Source organism: Durio zibethinus, chromosome 4 (genome assembly GCF_047325235.1).
Source record: "Durio zibethinus cultivar Kanyao isolate XHJ-2024 chromosome 4, ASM4732523v1, whole genome shotgun sequence".
Taxonomy (NCBI): Eukaryota; Viridiplantae; Streptophyta; class Magnoliopsida; order Malvales; family Malvaceae; genus Durio; species Durio zibethinus.
In genome coordinates, this window is record NC_143165.1 from 33,972,286 (window position 1) to 33,989,024 (window position 16,739).

The following is a 16,739-nucleotide window of genomic DNA, read 5'->3' on the forward strand; positions in this document are numbered from 1 at the left end:
AAAAAAAATAAAAAGTAATGGCAAAAGCAATGAAAAAGGTAACAGAAAAAAACAAATCAACAAATCATAAAACAGTTAAGTGTTAGATTTTAAGCTTTAAGGGATATTTTCATTTTGTCTTTAACTACATGGTATATTTCTAAAATTAACCTTAAAAATAATATAAATTTTGAAGAGAAATGTGATGGCAAGAATAGAAGAAAAAAGAAGCATAGAAGAACAACATTATTTAGAAAAAAAAAAACTCATTTCTCCTTTAAATTGCATATCATCCCATTTCTTTATTTCGAATATGATGTTACTAATTTATTTAGCTAAAAAAAAAAAATCAACCAAACAAGAATTTGATTTATTGTTTTGATTGACATCCAAGATGTATAGAGTAAAAAATTTTCTCTTATAACGAAAAAAGTGTAGACAGGCTGAGTTAAATTTAAATATAATAATTTTAAATGTAACACGATAATACGATATAAAAATGACATGAAAAAATCATATGTGTTTAGCATAATAGTGTTTCATGTCTTACAGGTTGAGTTAAATTTAAATATGATAATTTTAAATGTAACATGATAATACGATATGAAAATAACATGAAAAAATAGTATGTTTTTAACATAATATTGTTTCATGTCTTAATTATGTCAATACGGTTAAGATACAACATTATTTATGTTGTGTTCATATTAAATAATAATGATATGCTTAAAACACGATACTATTCATAATATAAATTTTTTAAAAAAATTAAATTAATAATCATATTTATAATATTATTTTAATATTTAAATAGATTATAAAATTTTAATTTTTAAATAATGTTATATGTAATACTAATTTAAATGATATTTTTTATTTAAATAAATAAATTAATCGTGTTTAATTATATTATTCAAATATAAATTTATTAATCATGTATTATTTTTATATAAATTAATTATATCGTATCATATGTAATATAAATAATAAATATATCATATTTACATTTAAGTTATTTATATTATTTAAATATTTTTATTATACATATGTTAAAATTCTTCTTATTATATTTAAAATTGTATCTAACACAAAAAACGATGCGAATTTTCAGATGCAGTAAAATTGACGCAAAAAGCGATCCGCTGGTTGATAGACGGTAAAGAGGGTCTATAAAAGAGGAGCGTATACTATATACAGTGACTGATCAAAACTTCGAATGAATAAAAACACGCAGGCAGCCACCCGTTAGATTTCTTTTTCCTATTCAAATTCTGCCGTTAGATCAATCCTCCTATATATATAATATATATTTATTTGAGCAAAAAAAAAACTTATACCTATTTATAAAAGCCACACATTTATTCTTCACTACCCTCTGAACCGCTCTCTGAATTTGAAGCGACCGCTCAAACTCAGATTAAAAAAAAAAAAAATAGATGGATCCGGACACAGTGGCGAAGGCGTTCGTCGAGCACTACTACAGGACGTTCGATGCGAATCGGGCCGGTCTAGCCAACCTCTACCAGGAAGGCTCCATGTTGACCTTCGAAGGTCAAAAGATCCAAGGTTCTCAGAACATCGTGGCTAAGCTAACCAGCCTTCCTTTCCAGCAGTGCCAGCATAACATCACCACCGTCGATTGCCAGCCTTCTGGCGCCGGAGGCATGCTCGTCTTCGTCAGTGGCACCCTCCAACTCGCCGGCGAACAACATGCTCTCAAGTTCAGCCAGGTAACTCTCTTATGTCCTTGCATCTTTCTCTTTTTGGATTTTTAGGGCTTTTAGGGTTTGATGTGTGCTCCGTGATCGATCTAGGGATAATTTGTGCCACTGTTGATTTCATCGGTCATAACGGTGGTGTTAATTTCGCGGTGCGATTTGGTGGAAGTTGGAGTTTGGATTGAATCAATGGGTTTTTGATCTATTCATCGGGATCTTAATAATCGAATTAACTGTGATGTCTATACTGTTTACCGCTCATTACATTTTCAGGAATTTCATGTTTTTCATTCATTTTGAATTTGTAGTAATTGAATTAAGAAGGGAAAAAATTGTAAGCAATCTAAATAGTGAACATTGTCGATTTCGTGGAACTGTGTCATGAATATATTGCGAAAGATATGGATATTTTGGATCCACCATCTCGCCAAAGAACCTGCCGAGCCTCTGCATATTTACATGTTCATCTTCATTATTTATGACAATTATTTGGACTCTGTGGGTTCTGGGTATTCCTATTATCTTGCCTTAGGGTGCCGTAGTTGTTAGTAACTGTATGATTACCATGGACAGCAATCAAGGGATTTCCTCTGTTTCCTGTTGTTTGTTATCCAAGGGCTAGCCTTTGCTGTTATATATTTTCTTCTTGCCTGCTTATGTTTTTCTCATGATTAATTGACAGAGTGCACTCTCGTTGCTTGCTTTCTGAACAATTATCTGGCATCTCTCTCAATGTTGTCTCTTGGCACACTGTGCAGGATATAAAAGAAATCCACTGTGACATCTCTTCTCCTCGCCTGGAGACATTGATTTTTTCCTTGTGGCTAATGTCTTGCTTTCAAACTCGTATAAGTTTCGTCTATGTTTATAGTTAACTGTTCTATGTTGTCCTAATTATTTGTGCAAGACATGTTTTTATCTTTTGTGAAGAAATTAATAGATTTCTCATCCACCAATGCATTGGTTCTGATATTTTGACATCATCTTGTTATCAACTTTTACTAATGAATGTCTCTTGTCATGCTTTCTGCTCTTAGATGTTTCATTTAATGCCAACACCGCAGGGAAGCTTCTACGTGTTGAATGACATATTCAGGTTGAACTATGCGTGAAGACACAACCAGTTCCATTAATCAGGGGATGGGAATACAATGTCAAGGATTTAAACAAGTTTGCTTATCTTTCTGTTAAGTTTTAGGCATTTTAAATGAAAAATGAAAAAATTTTGGGTTGATAATGTTTCATTATGGTTTCCATGGTTCTCCATATTCAAAAACTTCTTTGTTGTGATTGGTTTAGCTGGTGAAAGACGTTGTCTTATGAATTGGATATTGGATATTTGAAGACTTATTTTAGTTAAGCTTGCAGCTTTCAAACAGATTTTGCATTAACGAATCACAGATATTTGCAATCTTATGCTTATTGTGTATGGTCAATTTTTGTTTCATTATTTTGAGTGATTGACCCTAGTTCATGCAGAGTTCTGGACCCTTGGTTTTAAAAACTGGGTGGATTATATTTATACTTTGTTGGTAGTCTTAAAGCTGTGCTATTACAGTTAATTTTCTCCGCCCATTAAATTTAATTGTTGGAAATTGGTGGTGGAACTGACATCAGTATTATCTATAATGGATGATCAAGCATCCATAAGGGGATTATTTGCAGAGTAATGTGCTCCACCAATGTTGAATTTGGTAGGAATGCACTTTGATGTTGATAAACTGTTTGCAGTGGAAATGTACATTATTGGATTTGAAAAACAAAGGACAGCAATATTTTATTTCTTGAAACCGAAACTGAAAGTTGAATCAATGAAATTTGATTTCTCGAATCCTAAATATCCCATCTGATTCCCATCGGTGAAATGGTTTATCGTACTTTGCTACTAACGTTTCAACAGAACAAAGAAATAAAAGTGAGAAAAAAGTATAAATTTCATCTACTCAAACCTTCAATGGTTCAGTGTCCACTGCTTGATCCCAAATGTGGAAACTCAATGTGGGGAAGGTCGGGAATTTTAACAGAGGAGAGTGAAGGGTCAATAAGGAGAATATCGTCGTGTTTTGTAGATAGAGAACGTTTCTCTCCGTCATGGATGTTAATCTCAGGACTTGGCAGCATTCCTACAAGCATACTTCCAAATGATCTAAAATGGTGACTCAAACCTTTTTTAACTTTGAGAGAGAGACACTTCAGAGAGTTGCCAGATTACAGTGACAACAATCATCACTGAAAGCAGGCAATGAGTTATAGTATTCTGCCTCTTAACAGCTTTAAGCTCTTTCACTATCTACCAATTTTCCTACATCCAGTTTCCACTTGACTGCCATTTTCACTCTTTGCCCTGCTTTATCAACCCTTCGGGACGTTACCTTTTCCTTCTAATGATTCTAACTATTAAACAAAAGTAAGACAACATCAATTTCCTTTTTCCCAAGTTGTAAAAATTACATCAGATCAGATATCTATACCGTTTGAATTTGGTTAAACAGTGATATAGACAATAAAAATCCATCTTACAGGGGATTTAACCTATGGGGTTGGTGTCTCTGAAGCCCATCCGTCTTTAATTATGTCAAGGGAAAAGGAAGGTAAATTAGTCGAAAAACGAGGTTCCGGTTGATTCCTATGAAGTTGCTATTTTTGTTCTAGTTTTAGATTTGTCATGTACCTAGCTGAGAGAGCAATCTGTAGAGGAGCTGCTCATCGTCTTCAGAGAGTTTATTATCCCCAGAGGTATCTTTGATTGTGTTTTCTTCAATGAGTTTCTGGATTGCCAGATTGATCAGCTCAATATCTTCATTGATTCTACTCGATAAGGTTGAGAGATGGAAATTTCACTATTTTGGGGGGATGAATATGCTGCTTGATAATTTGCTTGGCTTGGAGCTTCGACAGGTGGAAGTTGCCACTTCCAAAAGCTAAACGAAAGTTGGGGTCACTCGGCAATGATGTGAGTGAGCTTGCCAGGTCCACTCGCCCATATGGGAGTGCTCGAAACAGCCTATTCTTGCCGGAGTAACAAAATTCGGTTTGAAACAATTAAATCGACTATAATTAAATAAATTTGATTGATTTGTTTCAGTTCATTTATTTTTAATTGTAATCAATTTTTTTTATTGATTAAATTGATTAACTTCATCGATTTCTAATTTTTAAAATTAATAATCAAATATTTCGACTTAATTAATTTTTTAATAAATAAAAATAAAAATTTGAGATGAATATTTTTATTTATTTATTTTTTATAAAATGTTGTTAAAATTATTAAATTTTTTAATAATTTAATTTAAATAATATTCACATATTAATTTTATTAGATTAAATTTGTGATTAAATAATTATTTATAATAAAAAAATAAAAAATTCAGTTATTTAATTGAATCGATCAAATCGAATCGATTTTGATCGATTTATTTATGATCGGTTATTTAAAATTGTTTTATTAATTCGATTATTTGTTGAATGAAAATAAATTAATTCGATTATTGATTTTTTTAAACCAAATCAACTAACTTGATTAATTGCTCATCTTTACTTGACGGTGGATTACAACTTAACAACAATATATATACATATATATATATATATATATATATATATATATTGTTTGTTGCAAATTACAAGGAATAGAGCAAGGGCATTTTTTAGGGAATTTTAGGTCACAAAAGATCAATCAACCCTATCAGAAATAAAGATGTAAATTTTATTCATATCTAGTAAAAAATTAAATTTTTTATTTTAATGGAGATGTGAATGAATATTATATTATAGGTATAATGATTGAAATGAATATGATTTTAATTTTTTATTGAGTATGAAGATTAAGAGAGATAATATAACATCCGTCCCATACTTATATCCTATATATATTTATATATATTTAATAAATAAATTTTTTATTAAATAATATAAATTATTATTTTACATTAATTAAAATTAATATATTTTTATTGAAAAATAAATATTAATATATTTATAAAAATTATTTAAATATACAAGATAAAAATAAAAATATTCAAAAAATAAATTTAAATTTAAATTTTTTATTTTTTAAAGTTACGACATAACATAACGATTACTTATACCTATTAAAAACCCGTAAAATAAAGATAAAGATAGATTTGAAATACCATATCGACACAAATACGAGTATAACACAAAATTTCAAGGATAAGGATGCGGAATTTTTACTCTTCCCATATCCACGACTGACATCCCTAATCAGAAATCAATTATAGTAATTACTAATTGCGAGAAGCATATACAGCACAACTGCAGGAACAATAGGCAAATCAATCCAAGTTACAAGTTACGCGACTACGCCTAAATGCAGGCCATTATACAACCAATCCAGGAAATTATCAAATTAGGTTAAGAAGAAGAAGTTTAGAGTGATCAGAAGATGCTCCCATGGAAAATAGAAAAGATCATCACTTTCCATATCATAAATATCACCTACAGAAGTTGATGCCGCTGGTTCATTTGTGTTAACAAGTTCAGTCTGCAAGAATAGTTGAATATATTTAGAGTTATAATCCCATTGCAAAAGAAGTTCCAAAACCAGGACATTAAAACAATAGCATAACTTTTGGAGGGAGAAAATTCGGGTCTTGAATAACACTTTCAACCGGAAATTTGTCACCCTCTAAAGCAAAAACGTCCATGATAAGTTGTAGGTTTAGGATTTTGTGTGTTTTAAATCTTTTGTGACCACTCCTTGCTACCAATATCATAAATTCTACAGTCAACAGATCATTCAAAGCAGTAGGTCAACTTACCTTAGCTTGGCGATATCTTTCAAGCATCCTGCGATATTGTTGACGTCCATCTGGAGAATCAACCACAGACAACACACGTGAGACAGCCTCATCAACAGCTAAGCCCACTTTCTATTTGCGGAACACTTTTGAGAATGCCCTCATCTTCACTTTCATCAATGGAATCCGGCTCACTGCGAAAACCTCGCAAGCCAACACCTTTCCGTCGCTAACGAAGTACAACCTTATCTAGAACACCAACAGCCCAACAGATTAACTTGTAATTCTTCCTGACCTGATAACCTCTGACACAGGCCTGATAAAGAAGGCAAAGAAAACAATTTTGAAACATTCCATCTCATAAACCGACACGGAAAATAAGGATTTGACGGGGGAAGAGGGAAGAGGGAAGTTCCCTGTATCTTTTCAAGCAAGCAAATTCTGACAAATAGCAAGATACCTGTATCTTTACAACTTTCTGGCGAAGTGCCAAAAATCTTTGTGACCTTTCCAGCCTCTAAATTTCTTCTGAATATATAAAGCCGCTGAATTGTCTTTTATGAAGAGATTTTGACACGAAGATTATCGTTAATAAAATACCTTTCTCTATAGTTAATGAAAAAGATTTTAAACTTTGTCCTTAAATCTCTCAGAAAGAATAGATTGATTTTCACACCAAACTTATTATTTGAAATATATTATTTTGAAATCTAAAGAAAAAAAAAAAAGTTAATGAATTTCCTCATCAAAATATTTTTGTTTTTTCTAACGAATGTAGAATGTCAATAATATGTACAGCTCATGATGAGGTTAATAAGGGATGTAGGCACATCTAAGAGGGACAAAACCTTCAGGGGCTTTTGAATGGAGGAATGTTCGATAGCTTTAAACCTTCAAGGGGCCTAAGGCAGGGGGACCTCTATCCTTGTACTTGTCTTTTATGTGTATATAATTTCTTAACTTGAGGATTTTGGAAGCAAGTGAAGAAAAGAGATGGTTAACTTATAACCATCCATAAATGGCCCTCATTTTTCCCATGTTATCTTCGCGGATGACATAATTCTTTTTGGAAAAGAAGATAAAGGTACTGTTGAAGTAATGAAGGAGGTTACCAGTTCCTTTTGTAATGAATCTGGCCAGAAGATCAATCTTAACAAGTCACGTATTTTTTTCTCAGCTAACACTAGCCACAGTCACAAGAAGAGTGCAACAAATATCTTACAAATCTACGAAAGTGAAGATTTAGGTAGATACTTAAGGTTTTCCCTTCATAAGGGCCGAATTAGTAAATATGAGTATTCCTTTATCATTGATAAAGTTAAGGCCAAGTTGACGGGATGGAAGGTGGGCTTGCTATCTCTTAGAGAAAGATTACTGTTGATTAAATATGTTATGTAAATTATCCCATCCTATTACATACAATGTTGTGCACTACCCTCAAGTATTTGCAAGGAGCTCAATAGAATCAATAGAAGATTTTTTATGGGAGACTTAGAGCAGAAGAAGAAAATACACTTCTTAAATTGGAAGGAAATAACCAAGAATAAAGATAACGGTGGACTAAGATTAAGGGATGCCAAGATACATAACCAAGCCCAACTAAATAAGTTGGTATAGAGGTTTATCTATCACAAGGAAGAACCCTGGGCCCTAACCATTCAAGCTAAGTATCTAAGTAGTGATGGTAGTAAAAAACCAAAACAAAACCCCATAATAACATGGAAAACGATGAAGTGGGTAGGTTTTGTCCTCGAAAGAGGTCTTGGTTGGGTCATCTAAAATGGGACAAACACCAGTTTTAGGTATGACAAATGGATGGGGGGTGAAACAATACGATCTCTAGTCTAGGGACCCTTTTAATAGCAATGAGGAAAGAATTAAGGTCAAAAAAATTTTACATGTTCTTTACCTTTAGTAGGAGTGTCCGATCTTCTTCCAATTATCATTGTCAATAATTGAGGCTATGAGAGCTTTTCCTGCTCAGTTATATGAACACAAAAAAGACATATCTTATTGGATAGCTACTGCAAATGAAGAATTTACTACCCACTCAACTTACGATCTTATAAAAGGAAGAAGTGGTAGTGCTAGAAAAACTGAGTTTAATTGGATTTGGAGATTGAAGGTTCTACTTAAACTCTAATTTTTTGTTTGATAATGTATGCATGAGATTTTACCTATGAAAGGTTTTCTCATACAACATGGAATAAATGTTCAAAATAGCTGCATGTTATATGGCCAAGGGCAGGAGGACATTTAGCTTTTTTTACGAGAATGCCAATGGACCAAGCACGTATGGAGGAACTAAAGAGAGGTTATGGGCCTGTCTTTGGGTGACGATTTTAGGGATTGGGTCCAACTTAACACTACTAACAATAGAAGATCGAAACACCATTCTATTCCCTGGGGCTTGTTATTCATTCTTATCATGCGAGAAGTTTGGCTAAAGAGAAACCATAGGACTTTAAAGGGGAATAGCATAATGGTGGATATAGTTAAGCATGCGATTATGAAAGTGAAGGAATTCTATGCCTTAAACTAGAGATAGGGGAGAAACATCCAAGTCTCTGTCATTCCTATTAAATAGAAACCACCTGAGTGTGGACGTTTTAAGCCAAACATTGATGGGTCCTTTATAGGAAATCTAAAAAGAGTAGAGGCTGGCACCATCATTAGAGACCATACAAGAAAATGGGTGGCTGGCTCTACTAGATTTATAGGATATGGAACAAATACATTGGCTGAATTATGGGCTCTTAGGGATGGGTTAATGTTGGCTAAACAACTAAATATTTCTAACTTGGATATGGAAATAGATGTTGTTGCTGTCATTTCTTTGATAAAAAACCAATCCACTCCTAACCTGCGTTTGCAATCTTTAATTGATGACAGCAAGAAGTTGCTATTGGGAATTAATTGTTGTGAAATCATGAATACCTTCAGGGAGAGAAACACTTACACTAATGCTTTGGCTTGTTTTGGTAGTGATCGCTTTGCAAAATATGAATGTTATGCAAACCCTTTTGTGTTATTCCAAGACACTTCTGTTTTAATTTTGAACCTGCTTGCCGATGATGCTACAAGGAGAATTTTGTACCATACTATTTTATGATGTTTATCTAGTTTTAGTTTCTTACAAAAAAAATAATATGTACATATTAGTTTAATGATTTATATTTATTTATTTATACCTAAATGAACATATTTTATAAGTAATATATATATTTATAAGTATTATCTATATATACTTATATTTAGATATACGAATCCTATAAGTAATATGTATATATCCTATAAAAAAATAAATCAGAATTAGGATTTTAACATTATGATAAGATATACATGTCATTAATAATTTAGAATATGATTGATCTTATATTAAATAGAAAGACTTAATTATTAGTAAATAGATTTAATTTTTATAATAATTTTATTCATATTTTGAATAATTATGTTTGAAAAAAATAATTATAATATGATAAATGATCATAATTATTTGAATATAAATAAATAATTATTTTTATAAATTATATTTATACAAATAATTATAATCATTTGAATAAAAATTTATACCTATTCATTTATTATAAATAAAATTTTACAAATTTTTGGCGAAGTGCTAGAAAATCTTTACGACCTTTTTGGCCTTTAAATTTCTTCTGAATAAATAAAGCAACCAAATTGTCTTTTATGAAAAGATTTTGACACTTAGATTATCGTTAATAAAATCATAGTTATGCACATTTCTCTATGGTTAAGGAAAAAAATTTTAAACTTTGTCCTTAAATCCTTTGACATATCAAACTTATTATTTGAAATATATTATTTTGAAATCTAAAGAAATAAAAAAAATAAAGTTAATGAATTTCCTCATCAAAATATCTTTGTTTTTTTTTTTTTGAATGCTTGTAGCACGTCAATAATATGTACATAATAGTTGAATAATATATATATATATATGTATATATATTTATACCTAAATGAATATATCTTATAAGTAATATATATATTTTCTATAAGTATTATGTATATATTCTTATATTCAGATATACATATTTTGTAAGTAATATGTACACCTTATAAAAAAAAACAATAAGTCATAATTAAGATTTTGACATTATGATAAGATATACATGTTATTAGCAGTCTAGAATATGATGTATCTCACATTAAATAGAAAGATTTAATTGTTGGTAGGGATGTAAATGAACAAAACTTTTGATGAATTATTCGTGATCAAGTTTGGTTTATGTTCATTTATTAAGTTTAATAAACGATCTTGAAGAATATTTTTATTTTTGTTTATTAACTAAACATGAACAAAGATTTGTTTGGCTCATTTATATTTATAAACAAGCTTGTTTAAAGTTCATTTAAAATCCATTCATTTATTATTCATTCATTGTTCGTTGCTATTCGTGTATAATAATACTAATAAAATTATATTTTTATCTTTTACCATAATTCTATTTTAAGGTTCATTTATATTTATTTGGGTTCATTTAAGATTTGTTTGTTTAAATTTATTTGATTATGGTTTATTTATTGTTCATGAATATATTTGTTTATATATGTTTATAAACATGTTTATTAAATGTTCATGAACGATCTCATTTAACTTAATTGAATGAACACAAATTGAATATAAACAACCTATTACTTAAATGAATGAATATGAATGGATAGAACAATTTTCTTAGTGAATATGAATTGAACATAAATACCTCTAAAAATAAATGAACAAACCACAGATATATATATTCATTCATTCATATTCGATTCATTTACAACCCTAATTATTAATGAATAGACTTAATTTTTATATTAATTTTATTTATATTCTGAATAATTATGTTTGAACAAAAATAATTACTATATGACAAATGGACATAACTATTTGAATATAAATAGATGATTGTTCATATAAGTTATGATTATACAAATGGTTATAACCATTTGATAAAAATTTATGTTGATCATTCATTATAAATAGAGGAATAATTATCTTTAAGAAAATGTTCTTCGCAGTTTAAAGCCAAACTTCTTTTTTTATTATTTATATTTCTTTATTTGGGTTTTTTTAACAATCTAAAGGCAATTATATAAAATTCATATTTCGCATGAGGAAGATACAATAAAAAGAAATTAGCAAAATTGGCTTTAGAAACATGTATAGAAAGTTTCAAATATCCAAATGGTTTATTTGTGAAATACATCTTAAAGATCAGATAAGTTCTTTGTTTTTATCTTTCTAGTTTTTATAGTATATTAAAAGAATTTATGTTAAGAATTCATAAGAGACTTTAAGTCTTATTGAATTTTGCTTTTATATTTAGTATATACTTTTGATCCTAAATTAAATTATTTAATTTATACTTCATGATTTTATAGTCTGTTTTATATGGATTTTCTAAATCATGGCGTTGAATAGTCATAAGCCTAAAATGAACATGGAGTACTTGCTAACTTTGGTTATGAATCTTCAGTAATCTTGTTATATTTTGATAAGATCATGATTAACAAATCAAAATAATAAAATACTCGTGAATTATTCTAAGGCATAAAAAAATTGTGAATTTATAAATTTTTTCAAAAAAGAAGCATGTATGTGTGTTCTTATCATAAAATCATATTTTATGGTCCATATTCCATTATTGCATTTTATTACCAAGAGAATAATGCATTATTCATAGTATCTAATTTATATAATATTGTTTCAACGATTATTTCTTATTGATTTTGTTTATTTTATATAAGAAATAAACATATTATTTAAGATAATTTCAATTCAGTTGGAGTATATTCTTTGTAACTAGTTAAAATGCTTTTTATTTGTTTGGTGAAAATTTTCTTGTATTTGATAATTTCAACACAAATTTTATATATACTATTGTATTGTTATACGTGAAATTATGGTTGTTCTTAATGACATAAACCATGGTGGATATAAAACTAGTGTCCATGATAAAATAATTTTATAAGTATCTATGAGTTGATATAAAAGTTTCAAAAAAAGATTATAAAAACATGAGTTTACTAAAATAAAATAATTTTAAGGGTGTTTATATTTGACATCATGCTTATTGATATAAATTCTTACATTGAGTTAAAATATAAAATTTTTGAAACTTTTATGAAAAATAAATATTAAGATATAGAATATTTCTTTGTCATATTTCACTAAGGATGGATTTTGAGGTCTCTTACTTAAAAAAAAAAATCACAAATTAGTGAAAAGATAAATAAAATGATAATTTGATTAAATATATATGATATCTTGATAATTGAATGAGACATTCTTTAATAAAATAATGGAAATTTGCACATAGAAAGGGTGAAAAAAATCAAAAGCAATAAAAATGATCACTATAGTGTTATAAGATTTTAGTATAATTTTATAAGCATTTATACAAACTAATAAATAACTTATTAAAGTAAAATTATAAAAAGGTCTTTAAATAAAGATTAAAATGGTTTAGCTTATTCAATTGTATTGAAGTATAATCGTATTAAAAATGTGTAAAAGTATAGAAATAGAATTGTTAAAATTTATGAATATAGAATTGTAGCTATGATTAATACCAATTATTTCTTAAAATGATAAGAATGAGGCAACAATGTCTAAAACAAATAAATGATATACAAAATGAAAAGTTTGGATATATTAACCCGATTAAATGATTATATTAGAGATTTAATCTAAAGTGAAACTAATTACCTTAAAAGCAATTGAATTCCAAGATATTTGATTAGTAATACATCAAGTAGAATCGGTTTAAACCCTTACTATTAGACACTAATAATGGAAACCAAACTTTAAATTAGTAACTTCTAATTATAAAGTTTAATAGGTAAAAATAAGTTATTATTATGTGTCTGTTAAACATTAGTAAAATCAATTCAAATTTTAGAAATTAGTGTGATCCATTGCATAGAGAAGATGAGTTTTTTATAATCTTAATGGAGTATATTAGTTAAATGTCTAAAGTAATTGAAACATTATAAAAACTTTACCTATATAAATATAGAGGTAGTACTGCTTCATTAAAAAGAATTAAAATCTTTATTGTAAATGTTTATGAATAGAATAAACATATAGCCATAATACTGTTAAAGAGGTTATAGACCTCTGACAATAGTTTAAGTAAGTATTATGTATGTTATATCATCAATTTTAACACTAAGAGTTAAGATTTAATTTGCGAATATCATCAACTTCGTTAAAATTATAAGGTATATATGGTAATTAAAAGTTTAAATTAAGAGATATCTTATTATATTTATAATATTTATTTATGTGAAATGTTAAAAATTAAACACAAATGTTGCAAACTAAACTTGTTTAAAGGTCGAACTACTTACTCAAGCCTAAAGGCTTGCCCGAGTTTTGAAAAAGCTTAGACAAAAAATTAAAATCCGTTAAATAGGTTTGGACACAATTTTTAGGCTTTGACAAAACATTTAAAACCTGAACTTGACTTGTCAGCCTGAATTCACTCATATATAAATTTTTTATTTTTATATATATGTGAATTATATAAAAATTAATTCACATATATATAAATTAAAAATAAAAATGATATAAATTTTATTAAACTTAATGTGTATTTTTACATAATTTTTATTTTTAATTTTCACATATATAATTTTTACCTTTTATATATACATATATATATATATATATATATATGAAAATTAAACATAATCTCATTAAACTTAATTTAATCACATTATTTTTTAAATTTTTATCATATAAATTAAGTTTAATGGATGGGTTTGAAATTTATTTTTTTAATTTGGGTCAAGTTTAAAAAAATTTTGAGACTCAAAATTTTGGGTCGAGTTGAGCTTGGACAAGCATATAAATTATTAATATTAAACATTAGCCCAGCTTGACTTGACCTATGAATATTTCTATTCCAAACTAGTGAGAGATTGTTGATAATTTATAATGTGGTGCATTTCATATTAGATAGAAAGACTTATAAATTTAATTTTTGTATTAATTTTACTCATATTCTAAATAATTATATTTGAATATAAATAATTATTAAATGATAAATGATAAATGATCATAACTATTTAAATATAAATAAATGATTGTTCATATAAATTATAATAGTAAAATGGTCAAAACCATTTGAATAAAAATTTATTTGTTTATTCATTATAAATAGATTTTTTAGTATAATTATTTTTATTAATTTTGATTTTAAAAAGTTTAATACTTTGTGATATCTTAAAGATATAATTATCTTTTAAAAAGTATTCTTCACGTTTCAAAATTAATTTTTTTTTTATTTTTTCTAACAAATTTATTTGTATCTAGATATCATATCTTATATCATAAAATATACATATCTTATTAATACTATAAATATCTTATAAAAAAACAAACAAATTAAAATTAAGATTTTAATATTACAATGAGATGTACATTTATTTATAACTATAATCTAAATGAAAATATTTTGTTTTTTAGTATAATAGTGATAACTTTCATTACGAAAATATCTTTTATAGACTCCATATTTGGACAGGACGTCCACCCACCTGACTTGGCTGCCATATCCGACCTTTCTCCTTCATTACAAATTTTCACATTGTTTTTTTAATGACTAATATATATATATATATATATATATATATGTAAGGTTCAAAATTTAAGAAAAATTTATAAATGTTGGGCTTGAATTTTAATTTATTAAAAATGAGAAATAAATAATTTATCTTAAATCCTGAATTTTAAATGACTCATTTCTTCTTTGAATTTTATGTCATCCCATTTCTCTATTTCGGATGATGTGATTTACATAATAATAATAATAATAATAATAATAATAATAATAATAATAATAATAATAATAATAATAATAATAAAATTATTAACGAAATTAAAAAATAAAACTATTGTTTTAGGAAAAAAAATTTTTGCTTTAAATAAATTTTATATATAAAAAATGGGTGTTGGCATGTAGATTTTTGTTTTTTTTTTATGATTCAAAGTCAGCCGTTAGCTTAATCCTTGTTCTCTCTCGTGCGTTAAGTTGAAGCAACGGGCTATAACTCATATTGTCACATTTGTTAAGAAAACATAAAATATTCATAAAAAATCACCTCCTGCATCAGCAAAACGATGAACATTCAAGTAAAAATATATGAAGAATCGTTCACTCGCTTCTGGTATATTTTCTCTGCTCCTCTTTCTCGCGTGAATAGAAAGAAAAACAATTAGATGGATCAAGTCATTTCGTCGTTACAGTCCTATCTAGATTTTCTCCACCAGGAAGAACAAGCAATGGCCTTTATGGGTCACTACTACAGAACTTTAGACGTGAACCTGGCCGGTCTAGGCAATTTCTATGATGGAGGCTCCATGTTGACCTTCGAAGGTCAAAAGATCCAAGGCTCTCAGAACATAATGGCTAAGCTCACCAGCCTTCCTTTCCAGCAGTGCCAGCACAACATTGCCACTGTCGATTGCCGGCCTTCCGCCGGCGGTGGCATGTTTGTCTCAGTTAGTGGTATACTTCAAATCGCCGGCATGCTATGAATTTCAGCCAGGTAACTCGTGTTTTTGCATTTTCTCTTTTTGGTTTTTTAGGGCATTTCTAGGGTTTTGACGTGTCACCGTCGATTAGTGGTTTAATTAGTTATGGATCTTTAAAGTTAGCTTTTGAAGTTGGTGTCTTGATGGAATCAAATGGTTTCTCATCCACAATGCTTTGGTTATGATATTTTGACATCATTTGTTATCGACTTTTTACTAGCCAAGGTTTCTCTTGTCATGCCTTTTGCTTTCAGATGTTTCATTTGATGCCAAAACAGCAGGGAAGCTTCTATATATTGAACGACATATTCAGGTTGAACTAAGCATGAAGACGCAATCAGCACCGATTAATCAAGGATGTAAATAGATTTTCAAGGATTTAAGCAAGTTTGCTTATCTCTTCAGTTTTACGCATTTTAAATGAAAGATGGAAAACTTTTTGGGTTGATTAAGTGTCGCATTTCAGACTTCTTTGTTGTTTCCTACGCACCAAGAGTTCATTTTAAATCAATACATCAGCCAATGTTTTGCCTTTATGATAAGTTCCCAGAATTCCAGTGGTTCCTTCATGTTTTAAGTAACCAAAGCATACATTTCACAGAAATTCCATCTTGCAAAATAGATGAAATGCAGGTGGTGTTTGACAAAACCTTAAGCCTTTCATGGACTTCGCCGACAGTTCTTCCATCCTTCTTTTTACGCCAACTATGACCATCTTTACAAAAGAAACGA

General features: G+C 28.5%; 1 protein-coding gene and 2 pseudogenes across 2 annotated transcripts; 1 reads left to right on the plus strand and 2 right to left on the minus strand.

Moving 5' to 3' along the window:
• The first annotated feature begins 1,310 nt into the window (after positions 1-1,310).
• LOC111288188 (nuclear transport factor 2A-like) lies at positions 1,311-3,057 on the plus strand. Of its 2 annotated transcripts, none has more exons than XM_022878966.2 (2): positions 1,311-1,709; positions 2,762-3,057. In XM_022878966.2, the coding sequence occupies exons 1-2, from the start codon at positions 1,416-1,418 to the stop codon at positions 2,807-2,809; spliced, it is 342 nt and encodes a 113-aa protein (XP_022734701.1). In that variant the 5' UTR covers positions 1,311-1,415; the 3' UTR covers positions 2,810-3,057. The 2 variants fall into 2 exon arrangements, with proteins under 2 accessions (XP_022734701.1, XP_022734700.1); XM_022878965.2 differs by having other exon boundaries at positions 1,316-1,709; positions 2,735-3,057.
• A 599-nt stretch (positions 3,058-3,656) lies between these two features.
• LOC149519352 (uncharacterized) lies at positions 3,657-4,531 on the minus strand (annotated as a pseudogene).
• Positions 4,532-5,921: 1,390 nt separating this feature from the next.
• On the minus strand, positions 5,922-8,403 carry LOC149519353 (calmodulin-binding transcription activator 4-like; annotated as a pseudogene).
• Between the last annotated feature and the right edge of the window lie 8,336 nt (positions 8,404-16,739).